The sequence below is a fragment of the Phacochoerus africanus genome, chromosome 3 (assembly GCF_016906955.1).
Source record: "Phacochoerus africanus isolate WHEZ1 chromosome 3, ROS_Pafr_v1, whole genome shotgun sequence".
Taxonomy (NCBI): Eukaryota; Metazoa; Chordata; class Mammalia; order Artiodactyla; family Suidae; genus Phacochoerus; species Phacochoerus africanus.
In genome coordinates, this window is record NC_062546.1 from 10,848,733 (window position 1) to 10,870,304 (window position 21,572).

Here is a 21,572-nt window from a genome sequence, read left to right on the forward strand (position 1 = left end):
TTCCTGGCTGGATTAGAGGGTCCCTGCCTCTTCCATTGGCCACAGTCCCCACCCAGCCCCTCTGCCTCACTCAGGGCCCTACCTGACCCCAATCTTTGACGTTTGAGCCCTGGGCCACAAAGAGTATTAGATTCTAGAATCAAGTGGGGCCAACACCTGGCTAAATTCAAATGTCCTGACTTCTCTGAGCCTCAGTTTCTTTATAAAGTAAAAATGGAAACAGTACCTATGAAACAAGTGGGTGTGAGGATGAAACAAGCTAAGGCAGGTAAAGTGCTAGCTTGCGTTGACCCAACGAAGAGCCCAGAAAACTGGCTGCTGGCACCAGCATCATCAGAACTACTATTAGAAGTCAAAGACGAGACAGTCCTGAGCTCTGAGAAACTCTCAGGCTTGGGGAATAACAGGCGAAAGCACAGGTGACTCCCCGAGGTGCTGTGTCAACGGGGACTGGGGAGCCCAGAGGAACACTGTCTGGGGGAATCCAGGTGGCTTCCCAGAGGGGGTAATAAGTAACAGAGCCTCGAACAATGAGTAAACACTGCCGGGCAGGGAGCAGGAAGGGTCTTCTAGGCAGGGACCGGCACGTGCAAAGGCCACAGACTGTGCCCCCCAGATCCAGCAGGGCAGGGCTGGGCCCAAAGATGCTTACAGGTAGTGCCCTTGATGTGGTGGTGCCAGAAGACCATGCACTGAGTGGGTCCCGCCGACCAGGGAGAAGTTGGGGTGCTCCCACGTAGGCGTCAACAAACAGTGCCCCCCCCCCCACTAAAACCCCTCCTTGTGGAAAGGAACGTTCTCTCCACTCAGCCTCAAAACTTTACCAAAAATGCAATGCTTGAGAAAAATGTGATTCCCGAACCAGCCTGCCAGGAGCCCTCTGTCCCTCCCCTGCCAGCGTGCCACCAAGTATCTGGAGTTAAACAACTCTGTTAACGTGAGTAAGTAGCTCCAGGAGGGCCAGTCTGGTAGGGGGGCTAGCAGCGGGGCAGGCTGGGGACCCAGCACCACTGGGCTCTGCATTGTTGCGTTAATATTTGCCATCTGCTCATGTTGCATTTTTACCGCAAGGGATGACGGGGCAGAAGGAGCAGGAGAGGCTGCTACAGGCCTGGGAGAAGGCACCACGGACTCGCCGCCGCCTTCTTTGTGTTGGTGCCGGGGCCGGGCCTCCACCACCGAGATAAAGCCCCAGCCAAGCTGGGCCTCCTTCCGGGAGTCACCCCTCCAGAGGGACTGGGAAGGGGGGGGGAGGGGAGGGAGCGGGGCGGGGGGGGGGGAGGGGGGGGAAGGGGAGGGAGCGGGGCGGGGGGGGGGGGGGGGGAGGCGCCAAGCCTGGCACGGACGACTCCTACAGGCTGAGCCTGGGCAGGGCAGCCCTGCCCGCAGCCTCCCCTACCTCCAGGGAAGCCCAGGAGGCCGCCCTGAGCCTGGAGAAGTGGGGCGGGGGAGAAGGGGGCTTGCTTCCCAGGGCCATGGAAGCCTTAAGCGCATCCAGGGACAAGTATTTCTTGAACACCTACTATGTGTTCAACCCAGGAAGGAAACTCAAAGGCCCACAGGCAGGTAATGACAATGGGTGACTTGGGCCACGTGGCGGATCAGGAGGGTCCCTGCTCAGGAACCCAGGCCTCTGCTTTTTCGAGAGAAAAGCACACGTAGACATGCTTCTGCGACGTGTGCTTTGTTAAATGCTGGCAACTAATTCAAATGGAATATATACACACACCAAGCTGGTAGGGCCGACTGGGCCCACGGGTCTCCACCATCTAGCTAGTCCCGCACTCAGGAAGGTCACAGACGCAGGGGAGAGACTCTGAACAAGGTCAAAGCTGGATCAATCCTGGCTCTGCTGCCTAGGCTGTGTGACCCGAGGCAAGTGAACAGCCTTCTCTGAGCCTCAGGACAGCCCTCTCCGATTCACGAGTGACATCATTTACCTCCAGGGTTTTTAGAGAGAGTCGAGGCACAGCCAGTCCTTCATGCACGCGCTCAACACAACTACAACAGGTGGGACAACAGGGGATGCTCGGTCATCCTGGTGGCCGCCAGTCACGATGCTCCAGAAAGCTGAGGGCTCCCGCTGGGGCTCGTGCAAAGTGGAAGATGCCAGGCAAGAGCTTTTCTACTCTTCCCTGGTCCCAAAGGCCTCTGAAGAGGTGGGGCCCATGAGATATCGGCTATCAGCCTAACATCCAGAGCTGGGGAGTGCGCTGGGTTGGACCCATGGATTTTTCTCCCAAGATGTTTAACATTTAGAAAAATGAGTTGCTGCTTTTTATTGGCTCTTTAGAGCCCCCCCCCTCCGCTCCCCGCGGCACATGGAGGTTCCCAGGCTAGGGGTCAAATCGGAACTGCAGCTGCCGGCCTACACCACAGCCACAGCCATGCCAGATCTGAGCTGCATCTGTGACCTACACCACAGCTCACGGCAACACCGGATCCTTAAACCACTGAACGAGGCCAGGGATAGAACCCGCAACCTCATGGTTCCTAATCAGATTCGCTTCCACTGACCCACAACGGAAACTCCCCTAGTTGCTGACTTTTAGACATTAGAAGACTTATATAAAACTCCACATGTCCAGCTTTCCTCCCTAAACAGGAAAATCTTTGGCCCCCCTTTCTATAAGGCTGCTTCCAGAAATCTCCACCCCTAGAGATAAGGCAGGGGCTCTGTGATTCGCCACAGTCCCCACCACTCCTTACTGTGTCACCCCTGGCAGACGTGCTCATTTATGTCACCAGACTGCTCCGTGGGCAAGTGTGGACCGAACAGGTGCCCAAGTGCAGGCCAGGCCATGATCCGTTCTGGCAGCCTGGCTCCGAGCGGTGTCAGGACTTGGCCGCCAGTGGCTTCACTATCCGCCAAAGAGCCTTCTCTGGAAAGCACCGCCCTAGTATCCATCAGAAAAATAAATCAAACTAACACCTCATGAACAAGCTCTTTTGGCTCCGCCAAAGACAAACAGTGGTTTGCAACCAATTAGCGAGGCTGTTCCACGGCCCTGGGCACTGGAGCGGAGCAGAGGGCCCAGCGCAGTCAGCCGAACCCTCATGGGGGGCACCACGCCATGACCGGGGCTGGGCCAAGGGGACAGTGTGACACCTGACATGGTTTCCATGTCCTCCAAGGCCTGAGGCCCTTATGGCTCCAGCTCCATCTCACTTTCGCTTCCCCATGTGCCCGAAATGATCTCCAGGCTTGAGGGATCCCCTGGGTGCTTGCCCTGGGCGCCACCTCAGGCGGGGTCTCTGGGACCCAGACATGTACTGGGAGACCTGGACCCCCCACCCGGAGCCCCTTTTCCTCTCTTCCAATTGTACGAGGACCCACAGACCCAGCGAGCAAGGCTTCCAGCGAGCTCAGGACACAGCACGAGGTGTTTCCAGGCTGAGGAGCTGTACCCCTAACAGGCGAATTCTGAAGCTTCGAGGGCACCCCCACACCCTGCTCGGCTCTCACGGTCAAGTCTAAACAAGAGGCTGCTGACCCTGAAAGCCAGCCTTCGCTCTGGGTAGAGAGAAAGCCCTGGAAATCCCCAAGCAGAGCAAATTCACCAAGTCACCCCCCTGCTATGAGCCCTTCTGGGGCTCCCCATGGCCTTTAGGACAGTGTTTAGTCCCTTCATGTGGCCTGAGACCCTGCCCAACATGGCCCTGACCTCGGCCTCATCTCCCATGCTCTCCCCCCGCGGGACTTCCTGCTATTCCTCAGGCACCAAGCTCGGGCCACTGCAGAGCCCTGGTGCCTGCAGCCTCCCCCCCCCCACCGCCCCACCGCTGCGGGAGCACCCTTTCTTCTGACGTCAGGCTGTTCTCACTCACCAGTCGGGTCTCAGCTCCCTCAGAGCAAGCCAAGGCCCCCTTCAGAAATGACAAGCTACTGAAGTTTCTTAGGATCTGGTCGCTGCCTCTATTCTTCTACCAGACACAAGCTTCCTAAAGTAAGAGATCACGGCTCTCTCCCAAGGCAATGCGGGGTAGAGTTAAGAAGGAGGATTCTGGAAGCCTGGCTCCGAGCGGTGTCAGGACTTGGCCGCCAGTGGCTTCACTATCCGCCAAAGAGCCTTCTTTGGAAAGCACCGCCCTGGTATCCATCAGAAAATAAATCAAAACAATACCTCGTGAACAAGACGGCGGCTCGGTGTGGTTCAGTGGAAATGAATCTGACTAGCATCCATGAGGTCGCAGGTTCGATCCCTGGCCTCACTTAGTGGTTAAGGATCCGGCGTTGCCGTGAGCTGTAGTGTAGGTCATAGACGCGGCTTGGATCTGATGTTGCCGTGGCTGTGGTGTAAGCCAGTGGCTACAGCTCTGATTCAACCCCGAGCCTGGGAACCTCCATATGCCGCGAGGGTGGCTCTAAAAACCGAAAAAAAAGAAGGTGGGTTCATATCCTAATGCCTAGCTGTGTGGCCCTGAGTAAGTTACTAAACCTCTCTGTTCCTCAGCCCCCTCACCTGTAAAACGGGGATAAAAATAGCACCTCCCCCAGTGCCTGGTACTTCAGGGCTGGGTCTTTGTCACCGTGACCACAATACCTGCTCACGGCTGACGGACTAGGGAGACCGACGTGAACCATTATGTACTTGGTTCTTTTCCTTTTTCCTTTTTCAGGCCACTCCTGCGGCATATGCAAGTTCCCCGGCTAGGGGTCCAACTGCAGCTGCCGGCCTGCACCACAGCAACGCTGGATCCGAGTCACCTTTGTAACCTACACTACAGCTCGCAGCAGCACCAGATCCTTAACCCACTGAGTGAGGCCAGGGATCGAACCTGCATCCTCACGGACACTGTGTCAGGGTCTGAACTCCCTGAGCCCCAGCAGGATGTCCCCAAACCATTATTTACAGGCGGGATTTTCCAGACCCGCCCATGCTTGGCACCCTCCCTCTGAGGGTTCTGGAGTATTTTTCTTTTTCTTCCCACAGCTTTAGTGCAAGAGGCCCGCACCCTCTCGCATCAAATCGAAACCAGTTTTCTAGCAATCAAAGCCTTTCTTGATCAAGTGCATGTCTGCTGACCATTAAGCTATCGGAGGCTTGCCGAAGCTAAGAGACGGTCACCCAGCTAAAAAAAGTCACAGCAAAGAGAGGTACAATTCTGAGTGAAAATCGTGGAACATTCTAGGAATCAACATAAAAGTATAACTGGAACCTTCACTGTGGAAGAGTGTGTGAACATGGACCTTGGTGCCACGAAAAGATGTACGCCAGGATTCAAGCTGAAGCATGGACGCGGGCACATATTTATGTCTGGGCACACAAGGCCCAGGGCACCAGGCCAGCCCTCACCTCCGTCTGGGCACTGACCACGTGCTTCTCTGGCTGCTCAAGTCAGAGGCAAAAGGCCTGGCCTCCGGCGCTGGCTCATTACAAGGAGGTCCACTCAGCTGGCACCCAGGCCAGCCCCGGCCTCTGCTGGCACCAAGTCACATGGGCAGGGGTGGGCCTGGGCGTACCGTGCTGGGTGGGGTGGGGGGTGGGGGGACACCAGCCCCACTCCTGATGTGCTGGGAGATCCCAGCTCCACCCCCGCCTGATGCTGAGCCTCTGCACTGCATCTGCAAGGATGGAAGAGGAGCGAGGGCGAAGAAGGCCAGGGGGGCAGGTGGGGCTGGCAGTGTTAGAAAAACACAGATCAGTTTTTTCCCCTGTCCCTGTCCCTCCCCAGGGACTCCTGTTCAGCTGGAGGAGGAGCAGGGGGTGGGAAACCTCCCTGCAGAAGCTCCCCCCGCCCCAGCTCCCTGGGTGAGGGCGGACCCGCTCCCTCCCCATGGGGGCGCCCCCGCAGATCCCCTGACTCTGGGAGAGCCTGGGGGCAGCAGCCAGCGGCCTATCTCCTCTGAGGGGACAGGACCCAGGAGCCCCTGTCCCACACCAGCTTCAGGAGACGGAGGAGGGCAGATGGGGACAAGAAGGTGGAATCTGGGCTTGTGCCAAGGGCCTCTCCCTGCAGGGGGTGCCTGGTGTGGACAGCGAGGGTGACAGCAGCAGTCACTGGAGCGTCCCCCTCGAGTGGGCACTGGGGAATCTGGCCGGGGACAGCGTGGGGTCCTGGCTAGGCGGGAAGTCCAGGCGGAAGACAAGGAGAACCACGCGGGGGCTCAGCCAGGAGCTCTCCCCCCACCGCAGCTCCAGTGGTCAGAACCGGGCCCAGAGAGACCCAGCAGGGCCAAGGCATGCAAAGTACAGACACCGGGGCCCAAGGCTCACAGGTTCAGATCCCAGCCCCGCCCTTTCCTGGGTGGGCAAGCATGCGAGCCTTTGGGGCTTCAGTTGCCTCATCTGTAAAACAGAGGCAGTGACTAGAGCACAGTGGGGGATGTGAGGGGCCTGCTGGGCCCCAACACACACCGTGACGACCATTATTCTAGAAGGGCCCTTCCAGCTTGCACCCTGAGTGCAGGTGTAGCCCTGGAAACCCAGGGATTTGCACACGCGTGTGCACACACTCGCTTGCATCGCCTGCCCCAGACAAAGCCCTCCCGTGGCCAAGATCAACATGCCGGGGTTGCTGAATGACTCACCACCCCCAGCTGGAACGCATTTCCTGGAACAAGTCACCACAGGTAGGCCTGGGGGCCCCCCCAGTCTGGTAGAGATGAACGGGTGCAGGTCCCGGCACGCCTGGCCACACCCTGGTGGGATCCTGCGGCAGCAGTGGGTGGGGGAACCCCACCTCACGGCCCCGAGTTCCTACCCTGGTGCTGACCTCGAATGCGTGACTCTCCTCCTCGGAGCTGTGGTCTCTGCCACTAAGTGAGGACACTAGTGCCAACCGCAAGGGGACAATTGTGCAGATTATAGGAAAAGACTGTAAAATGCAGAGACCAAGGAACCAGCGGCCTCTGCTGTTAGGATACGTGCCACGGACCACAGGCAGCCAAGGTCCTCTGTCCTTCCTTCCCCGTGGTGCTTCTCAGCTGTCGGCGGGCAGAGCACTATGTGACTAGGGGGCTCCTGATCACCCCGAACAGTCACTGTAACATGGGGGAGAGAAGGACCAAAGAGGCAGCTCCTGATTTCACTGTTGTTGGAAGGCAGGAGATTGCATCTGTCGTGAGAGGGGACAATCCTAGAGGGCTTCTCAGAGGAGGTGGTGTTATCTCCAGCTCTAAAGGATCAATAGGAGTTCAGAGGCCATGAGAGCTGAGACCACGGTCTAGCTGTTACTGGCCTTGGGCAAGTCACTGACTGGAGGCAGGCAGGTAAGCAGCATGTGCCTCGGGCAGGTGTAGGAAAAGATGGAGCAGTGGGGACCCTTCAGGGACAAGAGAGTGACACCCAGTCAGGCATCCTGAGCCAAATAGAACGAGTTCATGTCAGGCCAAAGGGGCAAGACTGCAGCTCCTTCCGTTTCCCCATCTGCCAAGTGGGGACGGCGTTCCCACCGAGGGCAAGGATGGCTGGGAAAGGTGACCGAGTCAATACGCAAAACACCTCAGCAGCACCTGGAACGCTGAAAACCCTCAATAAATGAGCCGCTGTGATAACACTAAGTGGAGACATGAGGCAGGTGGGGGCAGGCAGGAGGGACAGAGAAAACAGAGCAGAAGGGGACCCACAGGCAGAGCCCAAGGAGCAGCCAGAGACCTGCTGGGGGCAGGACAGAGCAGCTGGCTGGGCAAGTCCGGGGAGACAGGTCAATCAGGGCTCAAATCTGGCCTTGTCACTTGTCACTGTGTGGCCTCGGGCAAGCCCTTTCACCTCTCTGAGCCTCGGTCTCCTGTAAAATGTGGTGATGATAAAAAGTAACTTCCTCCAAAGACTGCTGAGGATTAGATGCTATAAACAAGAGCACAGAAAGCACTCAGAACAGATCTGACATGAGCTGTTACAACGATCAAATCCAGCTTAGGACGGCGTTTCTCAAACTCAGCACTGCTGGCCTTTAGGGCTGGATGATTCTCTCTGGTGGGGGGGACTGCCATGTACACTGCAGGGTGATTAACTGCACCCCTGGTTTCCACCCACTTGCATCCAATTGTGACAATCAAAATATCTCCAGACACTGCCCAGAATCCCCTGGACTCAGGATCAGCAGATGTAAGCTGCAAAGACAGAGGCATCTTAAACACAGAAGGACCCCACTGCAGGATCAGTCTGGCCTCAGCTTTTCCATCAGTAAAAGGGACACAATGAGCCTTCCTTTCTTTTTCTTTTCTTTTTTCTTTTTTGATCTTTTCAGGGCTGCACCCGCGGCATATGGACGTTCCCAGGTTAGGGGTCGAATTAGAGCTGTAGCCACAGGCCTACACCACAGCCACAGTAACACCAGATCTGAGCCACATCTGTGACCTGCACCACAGCTCACAGCAACGCTGGATCCTTAACCCACTGAGCAAGGCCAGGGATCCATCCCACATCCTCGCCAGGATGGGAACTTGATCCTTCCTTTCTCATGGGGAAGCAGGGAGGACCCCAGGAAGGCAGCGAGGTGGGAGGGAGAGGCCTGGGCAAGCTGCTGGCTGGGGCCCTCCCACCATCCCTGCCCTTCTGGTCGGCTGCAGGCTGACTGGTGCCTTGGGAAGGGGGACCCTGCCTGAATCCTGGGAGACACGCTGAGCTCATTCTTGGGTGTGGAAGGACAGGCGGGCGGGGCCCCAGGTGGACCACAGGGGCTCGGCAAATAGCAGGCACTCAAGAAATGGGGGGTGGCAAAGTGAGCAGCCACAGCACAGAAGCCTGCAGCAACTCAGGGCCAGCGGAGGCGCACGAGGGAGGGCCTGCGACGCCCCAGCCCCCTGGCCAGCCCCCCACCCAGCCAGATGCTGCTTCCTGTCTGCAGAAGGCAGCCATGCCCTTTGAACTCCCATTTCCTGAGCCCCCTCCCCGCTTAGAGGGTCTTAGCGGGGGCAGGGAGGTGGGGGATACTCACGTTCCTGAAGGCGGGGAGCCCCGAGGAGCCCAGCCACTTCCGCAGGGCCTGTGAGAGGGCCCCGTGGTCCCGCTCGGCCTGAAGCACGTGGGCTTCCAGGAAGGAGACGTGGTGCCCAACCATCTTGACAAAGGCCTGGCGGGAGAAGGAAAAGCCGGTGACGCCACACGTGTGCACACTGGGTGGGCTCCTGGCTGTGCTCCCCTCTTCAGCCCTGGCCCTGAAGTCACTGCCTCCAGCCTCCCTCCACGGGGGAACTGGGGGAGAATTCAGGCAGCGCCTGCCTGGCTGCTGGGGGGGTGGAGGGGGACCTTCGGAATCCATGATGATAACAGTGACACCTCTCCTTGGTGGCCTGGCCTGGCACCTTCTTCCCCTAGCAGCCCGCTATTTAGCTTCTATTTTATGGAGGAAGGAAACTGATGCTCAGAGAGGTTGGACAACATGCCAAAAGTCACACAGGAAGTGTCAAAGAGGGGACTCCAGTGGCACAGACTTCTTTATGAAAAATGATCTTTTGGAAATCATGCCCTTTTACAGTGGATGGGTACTGGGGAGTCTCAAACTCAGAAGGTGCCAAAGGGCAGGCAGGAGACAAGTGGGTGAAGTGGGCTGAGTGGGTGAACTGGAATGCTGGGTCCTGGCCCATAGGGGATCATCCAGCTCCGGGTCTCTAGTGCAGAACCTCCAACCTCAAAAGAAAAGAGAAGGCTGGGGGAGTTCGCGTCGTGGCTCAGCGGAAACGAATCTGACTAGCACCCCCAGCTTCCTCATCTTCCTAGCCCTCCTCTCCTCTGAACTTCTGGTCTGCTTCTTCCTGGTCCACATCCTTCCAGAATGTGAGTTCCGAAAGAGCAGGTGCTGAGTCAGTGTCGTTCGCAAGGCCAAGACCAGGGCCTGGTCAGTTAGAAAGGGCAGGTGTGAATGCACGCGTACATGCATGACTAAAGGCATACACGCAGCAACGCATGCATGTCTGTATGAATGAGTGCATGCATCCTTAGCAAAAAGACACTGGGTGAACCCAGCATGGTGCCGTTGTGGTGCTGCTGCCGCCCTGTGGGTCTGGCAGGGGCAGAGCTGAAAGGCTCGGAATAAGCCACATCGGATGTGCCCGTGTTGGGGGAGGGGAGATGACAAGGAGCCACAGGCCAGGAAGCTTCCCCTGGCTTTGCTCGGCCCGCACATCTGGTTGTAAAACGTGAAAGTCCTGCGGTCCCTGCCCCCAGCCGATTCCAATTTTACGCTCCCTGGGCTCAGAGCCTGCGAGGAGTGTGAGCGCGCTGAGGAATGCTCCCCAGCTCTGAACCGCTTCCAAATGCCTGCCTGCCTGCCTGCCTGCCTGCGGGAGAGGGCAGCCTGGCCAGGCCGCAGCCGGGGGAGGCCGAACCTGGCCGGGAAAGGTGATTTGGGAAGACACGACACCCATCCATGCAGAGCGGGGGCGCTGGGGGGTGGAGAGGGGGCAGAGGAGGCGGCGGCTCTCGTGGTCCACCCTGGGGAGTATAGGTGACTTCTACAGAATTTTCTCTACCATGGAAATGAACTACTTTTATTATCAGAAGAAAGGGGAGGGAGGCAGGGAGGAGGGAGGGAGGAAAGAGAGAGAAGGGAAAGTCACCATTTTAAATAATATATTTGTCTCCTTCTGGCAAAGGTCCCCAGCTTCAGAGCAGAGCCCAGTCCAGAAAGGGTAACAGTGCCAGGCACTGAGGAGGGATCAGGGGCCCAGCCTTTTGCAATCCCAGCTCCACCACGTCCTGGCTGTGTGCCCCGGGGCAAATCACCCCACCTCTCTGGGCCTCCACCGCTTTCTCTATGAAAGAGGACTAGTAACGGGACCTTCCTCCTGCGGCTGCTGTGAGGCTGAAGCAAGTTCTTTCAACTAAAGCATTCGGAGTTCCCGTTGTGGCGCAGCGGAAACGGCTCTGACTAGCATCCATGAAGACGCGGGTTTGATCCCTGGCCTCGCTCAGTGGGTGAAGGATCCAGCGTTGCCGTGAGCTGTGGTGTAGGTCACAGATGCGGCACGGATCCCACGTTGCTGTGGCTGCGGTGTAGGCCAGCGGCTGCAGCTCTGATTAGACCACTGGGAACCTCCATATGCCATGGGTGTGGCCCTAAAAAGACAAAAACCAAAACCAACAAACAAACAAAAACCCTAAAGCACTCAGTCCCTGGCTCCTAGCAGGTGCTCAATAAATGTTAGTTTTTTTTCTAGCTGAGAGGTCACCCTGTGCTTCCCAAGCACCCCACCCCCACCTCAGTGGGTCACACAACTTGGGCTCCCTGGAAGTCTCTGCCACTTTAGACCCTGGAGCCCCTAGCTAGCCGGGCCAGGTGACAGGCATGTAACCCAAATTCTGCCCCTCAGCCTGTGAGCAACAGCTACCACCATAATAATCGTTTGTCCTCACTGAGCACCTGTAAGACACCAGGTGCTGGTGAACAAATACCCCCCAAATGACAGAGCACCCCTGCCATCTGCAGAGGAGAAAAGCGACATTGAGAGGGTAAATGAGTTACCCAGCGGGCAGATTTGAGGTCCAGGAGGTCTGACTCCGGAATCCATCTGCCTCAGTATATTACGTTCTGACAGGTCCTAAGTTGGTTTTTCTTCTCTTTCTCTCTTTTTTTAGGGCCATACCTGTGGCCTATGGAAGTTCCCAGCTAGGGATCAAGTCAGAGCTGCAGCTGCCGGCCTCCACCACAGCCCGAGCAGCGCAGGATCCTAGCTGTGTCTGCGACCTACACCACAGCTCACGGCAACGCCAGATCCTTAACCCACTGAGCGAAACCAGGGATCGAACCCGCATCCTCACGGAGACTGGTCAGTTTCTTAACCCACTGAGCCACAATGGAACTCCAGGTCCTAAGTTTTCTTGTTCTAATATCACACACAGCTTCCTGGGAAATATTTATTCTATTTGTCCTGAAATCCAGGCCCGTCTTGGACTAACTTAGTTTTTCTACCTTTTAATAGAGACCCAGTTCCAGAGAAAACTCTCTCTACTCCAAGGGAAGCAGCAGCCCAGGGGGTTAAGAGGAAATTCCACTTGGGCTCATTGTCGGGGAGACTCGAGGGGCAAGTGGGGACTGTGCCAGCCTAAGGATTCACACCCCACTGAGGGGGACGGCTACTTCTCAGCTCTAGCTGTTCTGAGGGAGTGAAAGGGCGGATAACCTGGGGTCAGGCTTCTAATACCTGGCTGCCCAGTGCAGTACTGGATCCTGCTGGCATCTGAGTTTGAAATCTCCCTCTAAAATTTATAGTAAATGGAATTCCCATGGTGGCTCAGTGGTAGCGAAACTGACTAGTATCCATGAGGACACGGGTTTGATCCCTGGCCTCGCTCAGTGGGTTAAGGATCCAGCGTTGCCGTGAGCTGTGGCGTAGGTCGCAGACGCGGCTCGGATCCCACGTTGCTGTGGCTGTGGTGGAGGCTGGCAGCTGTAGCTCTGATTTGACCCCTAGCCTGGGAACTTCCACTTGCCATGGGTGCGGGCCTGAAAAAAAAAAAAAAGCAACTCACAGTAATTGCTGGTTGGAGAGTAAAATGCTGTCAACACTTTGGAAAACAGTTTGGGTAGTTCATAAAGAGTTATCACATGATCCAGCAATTCTAGTCCTAGGTATGTACCCGAGAGAAACAAAAACGTATATTCACACAAAAACCTGGGCATGAATGTTCATAGCAACATTATTCACAATAAGCCAAAAGTGGAAACAACCCCGGGATCCATCACCTGATGAATGGACAAACAATGCGTGGAAGAGCCACCTTTACAAGGGAATACTATTCAGCCATAAAAAGGAATGAAGTCCATGCCTCAGCCTGCATGAACCTTGAAAGCATTATGCAAAGTAAAGCAAGCCAGACACTACTGGCCACACATTCTATGATTCCATCAATATGAAATGTCCAGAAGAGGCAAACCCACAGAGACAGAGAGATTAGTGGCTGCCAGGGGCTGGGGTGGGGAAAGGTTGCTAAGAGGAATGGAGTTTTTTTGGGGGGTGATGAGATATTCTGGAATTAGAGTGGTGATGACTACACCATCTTGGTAATCTACCTAACTTCTCAACGGTACACCTTCAAAAATAATCATCTTGGACTTCCTCAGGAGGGAAAAGTATAGCGACTGCCTCCCTCTGGTCAGCTCTGTCATTCTCCAAACAGGCTTCAAACCTGACCAGTGGCCCCTGCACGGTCAGCCCACACCCACCTCCAGCCTCAGGCCTGACCCTGAGCTCTAACCCACCCACAACTGCCCCAACTGCTCTTTCTGGCCCCCGGACCTTTGCACAAGCTGTTCCCACCCAGACTGACTCCTCCTGTCTTTCGGGCCTTGGTGTGAAGGTCCTGCCGGTGGGGAGTTATCTCTGTTATAGGTCTGGTCAGGTCCCCCGTGGCTTTGCGGCTGCTCCCACAGCCCACCTATCTTATCAAGAAGGGGACTAAGAGCCCTGCCCCAGCTCTGTTCTCAGCACCCATCTCAGGGGAGTCCATAGAGAGTATCTGAAATGTTTGTTGAGTATTGGTAAGATCTAGGTTCAAGAATCTCATGTCTGGGAGTTCCTATAGTGGCACAGCAGAAACAAATCCAACTAGGAAACATGAGGTTGTGGGTTCAAACCCTGGCCTTGCTCAGTGGGTTAAGGATCTGGCATTGCTGTGGCTGTGGTGCAGACCAGTAGCTACAGCTCCAATTAGACCCCCAGCCTGGGGACCTCCAAATGCTGTCGGTGTGGCCCTAGAAAGATTAAAAAAAAAGAAGAAAAGAAAAAAAGAAAGAAAAGAATCTCATGTCTGTTAGGAAACTGAGGCTCAGAATCTGCTCGAGGTCACACACTAGGAAGAGGGAACTTCAGGACCTGAGCCCGGGAGGCAGGCCTAGAGTCAAGGCTCCCAGCCAGCGGTGATGTTGGGTATCACAGTGGGGGGAGGGGAGGGTGCCATTGGCATCTCATGGGGGGAGGGGTGGAGGCTGCTACACCCCCTGAGGTGCCCAGGATGGGCCCCAACACACAGAAGTTCAGACCCAGAGGGTCAACAGCCCCAAGGCTGGACGTCCTGCACTAGGGCTTACGCTCCTGACCACGGGGCTGTCCTGTCTCTCCAGCGGCTTCCCGTTCTTCAGGAAAGAGGCCCAAGTCCTGACCTTGGAGCGAGAGGCCCCGACCGTGGGACTCCTGCTGCCCGACGTCTCCAGCCCCACTCAGGTCATCACCCTCCTCTCCACGATAATCTGGCCACCCCAGGCCCACTCCCCTGTCCCCACCTCCCTGCTGCCCCAGAGCCAAGATCCTTCCCACCGCTGAGTCTCTGCCCGAGCTGTGCCCCCGCCCCCACCCCCTCCAGGGGCCTGTGGGTGCCACTCCTTGGTCCCTGGGTCCCTACTTCCCTCTAGGGCACTCGCCTCCATCGGAGTCGCCCTTGGTGCTGGTGGTCAGCAGAATTATGCTCCCCCAAATGTCCCCATCTTCATTCCAGAACCTGTGGGTAGATCCCCTCCCACGGCCGAAGGGACTCGGAAGACGTGACCAAGGATCCTGAGCTGGGAGACGGTCCTGGATTGTCCAGGTGGGCCCAGGGGAGTCACACGGGGCCTGAGGAGATGGGTGCAGGAGGGTCACAGTAGGACAGGGCCTGGACGATGGGGAAAGAGGCCAGGAGCTGAGAGGGGCAGGCGGCCCCCAGACGCCAGAAAAGGCCAGGAGGTGAATTCTGCCCCCAGAGCAGAGCCTATGGAAGGAACCAGCCCTGTGGCTCCTGCTGACTCCATCTGGACTTCTGGTCTCAACAGCCATGAGGTGAATAAATTCATGTCATTTTATTTCTTTTTTTTTTTTTTTGCTTTTTAGGGCCACACCTGCAGCACATGGAGGTTCCCAGGCTAGCGGTTGAATCAGAGCTGTAGCCGCTGGCCTACATCACAGCTCAGGGCAACTCCAGATCCTCAGCCCACTGAGCGAGGCCAGGGATCGAACCCACACTCTTGTGGTTACTAGTTGGATTCATTTCTGCTGAGCCATGATGGGAACTCCCCAAATTCAAGTCATTTTAAAACAGTATAGGATTTCTCCCGGGGCACCGTGGGTTAAGGATCCGGTGGTGTCACTACAGTGGCTCAGGTTGCTGCTGCGGCGTGGGTTCAATTCCTGGCCTGGGAACGTCCATAGGCTGCCAAAAATAAATAAATAAATAAATGAAAATAAAATAAGGGATACAACTTTAAAAAAATTTTTTTTTAGAAGACACTACATTTGTGGTGATTTACAAGAGCAACTGCGGGAAACTACTATGGTAACGCCTGGCTGTGGGCCTCTCCCGGCTGGAATAGGGCCATGGGCTCTGCCTGCCCTTCGCACCGTGACAGCCCCACCGTGGCGCACAGTAGGCCCTCTGCCAATGTTAGCCGACTGAATACGAAGGGCAAAAAAACCGGGCTTGAGCCTTGGGCCAGCCCACGTGAGGCAAAGCCCCAGGCCTACAAATCCCCACTTCCTTTCCTCTTTCAAACGTGCAGAATAAATTTCAAATGAATCAGCTCTTCCAAGGGCAAAGTTTTAATTATATTCCTGCCTCCTTCTCTGCTGACAAGAATGGTAATTCCGTAATTCCCTGCTACGTCCAGGGCTGACAGCCACGCTCCCCTCCTCCGCAGCTCGGAGGGGCGCGGGTCCCCTCCATCTGGGGGACCCCTATTGGATGGTACCCTCCTCCCGGCTTCCTGGTCCCTCACTGAGCAAGGACCAGAGACCCCAAGCCGAGGGCCCTGATCTGATGAAGCACTTGGGCGCCGGAGGAGGTGACTGGAAGTCTCAGCTTCACGGAATGAGCTGGGTGGACCCCTGGGAGGTGGCTTGCCTCTCCGCTGGGAGATGGGACAGAAAGGGGACCAGCTGTGCAGTGTGGCCAAGAAGAAATGAGATATTAACGCACCTTCGCCCAGGACCCACGCAGGGAAACGGCAGGTCAAACAGGTCAGCCGTGGGGTGACAAGCCGTGGCGGGGATGGTGGCGACATGCAGAGCACATGCCTCATCTGAGGGGCAGCGGCCGCCAGCCCTACCGGAACAGAGCCTAGGGACGGGAAACGCCCTCTTTCTCAGCCTGTGTCATCGTCACGTGGGGGTTTATGTATGGAAAAATCCACTGAATTGTACACGTGTGATGTGTGTGCACTTTTATGCATTTAAACCTCAAAATATTTACAGAAACGTGGGCCCAGCGTTCCCAATGCTTCTGATTTTTATATAGAGTACCCCAATTTTTAAATGGGATACTTTATATAAATTCTTATGTGTCCCAGTACACACTTTTTCTTTTTACAGCCGCACCTGGAAATTCCCAGGCTAGGGGTCGAATCCGAGCTACAGCTGCTGGTCTACACCACAGCCACAGCAACTCGGGAATTCAAGCCACGGCTGCGACCTACACCACAGCTCACGGCCACACCAGATCCTTAACCCAAGGAGCGAGGCCAGGGATTGAACCTGTGTCCTCACAGACACCAGCTGAGTTCTTAACCCACTGAGCCACAGTGGGAACTCCCCTGATCCGTCACGTTTCTAGAGTATCATGTGACAGTGGGCCCCATGCTCACCACCAACCCCTGCGCTGGGTCTGTGGCCTGACATGGCCAAGGAAGACAGGATGAACAGCCAGGACAGGCTCACGGAGCTCAGGAAGCAGGTTCCCTCTCCTGGACTCACCTCCAGCTGGTCCACTTTGGCGTAGATGCCACGCATGTCCATCACCTTGGCCTTAAGGAGTGGGATGTTTTCTTCCAGGATCTGTGAGGTGTCACTCCTGATCTGCAGGGAACGGGACAGCTCGTCAGGCCCTCTGCCCCGGCCGCACAAGCTCCCACCTGCCCCGGGGTCGGCCAGGCTCCGCAGAGACCTCACCGATGGCTGAGACCCCGAAGCGCATCCTGCCCGGGGCCAGGCCCAGGAATGATCCAGAGTCTCACGGGGGGACCAACCCCACCGCCTCTCAGGACCAAGACCCACCCAGGTATTATTTACTGAATTGCAAATTAATCGTTCCCTCCGAATACCCCAAACACGTGCTCCAAACGAAGTACCTTTATTTTGTACATCACTGATCTGGAGCAAGTGGAAAATCAAATCTCTTCTCTAAACTGAGGTCAAGGTAAATTGAGTTTCTGTTACACCGGAACTAGTCATATTAAAGAAAAGCTTTAATAATAATCATTAGCCTAATAATGTTAATGAAAACCACAAATCTCATTATCTCGGTCCTTCCTACATACAGCCACTGTGCTGATAAGTACTTCCTGCACATCATGCATCTCATTTCATTTTTTAAATGTGTCTTTTTAGGGCCACACCTGCAGCATATGGAGGTTCCCAGGCTAAGGGTCGAATCGGAGCTACAGCTGCCAGCCTCCACCACAGCCACAGCAGCGCCAGAGCCAAGCCATGTTTTCACTCCACCACAGCTCACGGCAACACTGGATCCTTAACCCACTGAGCGAGGCCAGGGATCAAACCCGAGTCCTCATGGGTCCTAGTCAGGTTCTTTACCCTTGAACCATGACGGGAACTCCCTCATTTCATTTAAATTTTTTTCCACTTGGAAGGACCCCGAAAATGACTGTGAACTTTGTGAAGCCTCATCTTTCCCCTGATAACTGAAATGGGGCACTCACAACTCCATTTTCCTTAGAGCCGAAAGAACCAAGCCTAAGTGTGTGTGTGTGTGTGTGTGTGTGTGTGTGAGATATGAGAGATTCCACTTCCACGTTACCATGTCCTGATCAGGCAGAGAGGCAGCACACACTGCTCCCAGGTTCTAGCGAGCATCTGGACCCCCTGGGGGGGTAGCCTGTCAAAATGCTGATGCCCGGGCCCTTCCAAGGCTGGTCAAGTTTGTGTGGGGTCGGCCGGGAATCTGTTTTCAGCCAAGCTCCAAAGCCACGCCAGAGTGGGGGTCCGGGGACAATCAGAGACACACTGGGGGACACACTAGGACTCAGATCTGAGTTTGACTTTGGCTCCACCCTGAGCTCAGGCGGGCAAGTCCCTGTCCCCTCCGAGCCCTCTTCTGCTTCCCCAGACAGGGAGGCAACCACGATGGTCCTCGCTTCCTTGGGATGCGCTGAGGACGGAGAGGTGAGCGGGCTGCTGGGCAAGGCGTGTGCCGGCAGCGTCTGACACAGTCCTCGATGAGCCCCACCTCCTGGTAGTCACGCCCCGGTGGGATCCCTGCCCGGAACCACGGGCTGGACCTTGAGACTCAATTCGAGAGAAGAGGCATCCGCCGAAATGAGACATGGCCCTGCCGCCTGGCTCATGCATGCCTTCCCCAACCCCCTCTTTGTCTCACCTGCCCCCCTCCCAGCAGCTGTGATGAGGCAAGACGGAGAGGCCCATGTGGCCAGAAACTGAGGGCGGCCTCCAGCCAACAGCCAGTTAGGAACTGAGGCTCTCAGTCCAGGGACCACAAGGAACTGGATCCTGCCCAGAAGCACTGGCTCTGCCTAGATGTCATCCTGCCCCAGGCGAGCCCTGCGATGACGACGGTCCTGGCCAACACCTCGATGGCAGCCTGTGAGGGACCCTGAGCCACATGGCCCGGCTGGGCTGAGCCAGATTCCTGACCTACAGACTCTAGCACGCAATAAAGATCACCGTTTAAGTCACTAAGTTTGGGGGGCAATTTGTTACACAGCAATAGGTAACTAATACAAAGTGACAACGCAGCACAAAACTTTGATTTGAAAAATGGTTTTGAAAGCTGTATCCATTTTCCCTCGTCCTTCTGCCTAAGTGTTGGAGGTGTGTGCTGCTCCTGCCACTCTGCTCCCATCACTGCTCAGCATGACATTTCTCTCTTTGCCCTGGATTTCGCAGAAGCCACCCCACGGCCTGCACATCTAAAACCAAGCTCTTGGAGTTCCCACCGTGGCACAGCAGAAACGAATTTGACTAGTATCCATGGGGATGCGGGTTCAATCCCTGCCCTCACTCAGTGGGTCAAGGAGCTGGTGTTGCTGTGAGCTGTGGTGTAGGTTGCAGACAAGGCTCGGATCCCCTGTCCCTGTGGCTATGGTGCAGGCTGGCAGCTGTAGCTCGGATTCGACCCCTTGCCTGGGAACTTCCATATGCTGCGGGTGTGGCCCTAAAAAGCGAAATAGAAATAAAAATAAAACCAAGTCCTTCCCTCCTGGTTCCCCTCATCCAGTGAGGGCACTGCCTCTTGTTGGGGACCCGACTCCAAACCCACTGTCCTAAGACACCTCCCTTTCCCATGCCCTGACCCCACAGAGCAGCCCTGAGAGTGTTGCATCTGGTGACAGGCTGCCTGGCTTCAGACTCTGTCCTGATCTCTCTGTGCCTCAACTTTCTCATCTCTAAAGTGGGAACCGGACTAGTGCTTCTCCCAGAAGAATGCTTTGGGGATGACACAAGATCATCCATGTCTGCATGGGGCCCACGTACGGGCCTCATGGGGCCCACAAAGTATTTTAGTTTTCATTTTTTAAATTTTCTTTTCTTTTTTTTTTTTTTAGGGCTGAGCCTGTGGCATATGGAAGTTTCCAGGCTAGGGACTGAATCAGAGCTGCCGCGGCCAGCCTACGTCACAGCCACAGCAACACGGATCCAAACCACACCTGCAAACTTCGCTGCAGCTCGCAGCAATGCCAGATCCTTAACGCCGAGCAAGGCCAGGGATCAAACCCACATCCTCACAGACACTATGTTGGGTTCTTAATCCGCTGAGCCACAATGGGAACTCCTAGTTTTTAAATCTGAATTAATTTCCAACCTCAAAACTTCATGTGGGGCTCCGGGGAGAAATGGCTGATTCTAGGGCTGGGGCAGGGATAATACAAAAAGCCTGGAGCATCTGTAGCTCCAGAAAGTAAAAAGGTGTTAAAAAAAAATGGGGTACATCGAAGGAACCCAAAAGCCAAATGGCCCAGATAAGGACAATATGAACAAGAGAATAATGAAACTTTTTGGTTTTTTGTGGTTTTTTTTTTTTTGGTCTTTTCTAGGGCCGCACCGAGGCACATGGAGGTTCCCGGGCTAGGGGTCGAATTGGAGCTGTAGCCACCAGCCTACACCAGAGCCACAGCAACGTGGGATCCAAGCCACATCTGCAATCTACACCATAGCATTGCGCTAAGAATATCTACACTTTTTTTTTTTTTGTCTTTTTGCTATTTCTTTGGGCCGCTCCCGTGGCATATGGAGGTTCCCAGGCTAGGGGGTCCAATCGGAGCTGTAGCCACTGGCCTACACCAGAGCCATAGCAAAGTCGGATCCGAGCCGCGTCTGCGACCTATACCACAGCTCACAGCAATGCCAGATCCTTAATCCACTGAGCAAGGGCAGGGATCGGACCCAGAACCTCATAGTTCCTAGTCGGATTCGTTAACCACTGCGCCAGATGGGAACTCCGAGAATAATGCAACTTTGTGTTTAACCACAAGTATAAAGTAAATGAACACAAGTGTGATGGGAACAAGGGACTGAGCCGGCGAGGGAAAGGAGGACAGGGTGGTGTTCCCATGGAGTGAGGCCCTGCGGGCGTCCTGTGCCCCTCCCTGGTGTCACGTGATGAGAAGGCACCCCGCCTCTGGGAAGCGTCTCCAGAAACTCCGCCTAACCACAAGGAAAGCATCAGACAAGCCCAAATCAAGGGACTGTCCACAAAAGGCCAGACACTTACCCCTCAAACTGCCAAAGTCATGAAAAGTCAAGAAAGAACGAAACTGCCACAGACTGGCGGTGCCTACGGAGACACCCCAGTGCAAGGCAGTGCGATGTCTCGGACGGGCTCCTGGAACAGAGAGAGGCCCCTGGTGGGAAGCAGGGGAAACTGGAGTCCCGCACACCTGCGGTGTTGGTTCCTGGGTTTTGACAAAGGTCCCGCGGTGATGCGGACAGTGGGGGAAACAAGATGAGGCCACATGGGAGAGACTCCTGCACTCTGCGGGTTTTCTGTAAATCTACAAATATGCCATGAGTTCCTACTGTGGCTCACCAGGTTATGAACCCAACGAGCAGGAGTTCCTGTTGTTGCAGCTCAGTGGGTGACTAGAATCCATGAGGATGTAGGTTTGATCCCTGGCCTTGCTTAGTGGGTTAAGGAGCAGGTGTTGCCGTGAGCTGTGGTGTCTGTAGGTCGCAGGCATGCTTGGATCCTGTGTTGCATGGCTATAGCATAGGCTGACAGCTAGAGCTCTGATTCAAGCCCTAGCCTGGAAACTTCCATAGGTGTGGCCCTGAAAAGCCAAAAAAACCAAACCAAAACAAAACAAAAAACAACCAAAAAAACCCTATTCCAAAATAAAATACATTAATACAGTTTTAAAATATCCAAGTGATTAAAAAAAATATCCCAGTCATTAAGTGTGGACTTAGAACTTCTCTTTGAAGTCAGCAGCATTGGCCACTGGGGACCCACATCTCCCCAGGAACGGCAGGCTGAGAGGGGGGTGGCTGCTCCCTGCCGATGGGGCCAAGGGGCACCAGGGCTCCAGTGTCCACAGTTGCCACCCCTCCCTAGCGCCTCGCCCAGCCCCCTTCACTCCCATCCATATCCAGCCCGGCTCCTGCAAGCACCTGCACAGCTCAGAAGCTGCCCTTGTTTCCCCCAGGCCCTGCTAGTGAGAAGTCCACCTTCAACAAGGCGAAACGAGGAGAA

At 55.5% G+C, this 21,572-nt stretch overlaps 1 protein-coding gene across 2 annotated transcripts in view; it reads right to left on the reverse strand.

Annotated features, from left to right (window-relative positions):
* The window catches only part of BCAS4 (breast carcinoma amplified sequence 4), a 65,203-nt gene that overhangs the window by 18,211 nt on the left and 25,420 nt on the right, over positions 1-21,572 (reverse strand). For both annotated transcript variants that reach the window (XM_047770871.1, XM_047770872.1), the window contains exons 3-4: positions 16,604-16,705; positions 8,884-9,018 (exon numbers count right to left, since the gene is read on the reverse strand). In XM_047770871.1, the coding sequence (XP_047626827.1) occupies positions 8,884-9,018; positions 16,604-16,705 (237 nt within the window). The remainder of the gene's footprint in view (positions 1-8,883; positions 9,019-16,603; positions 16,706-21,572) is intronic.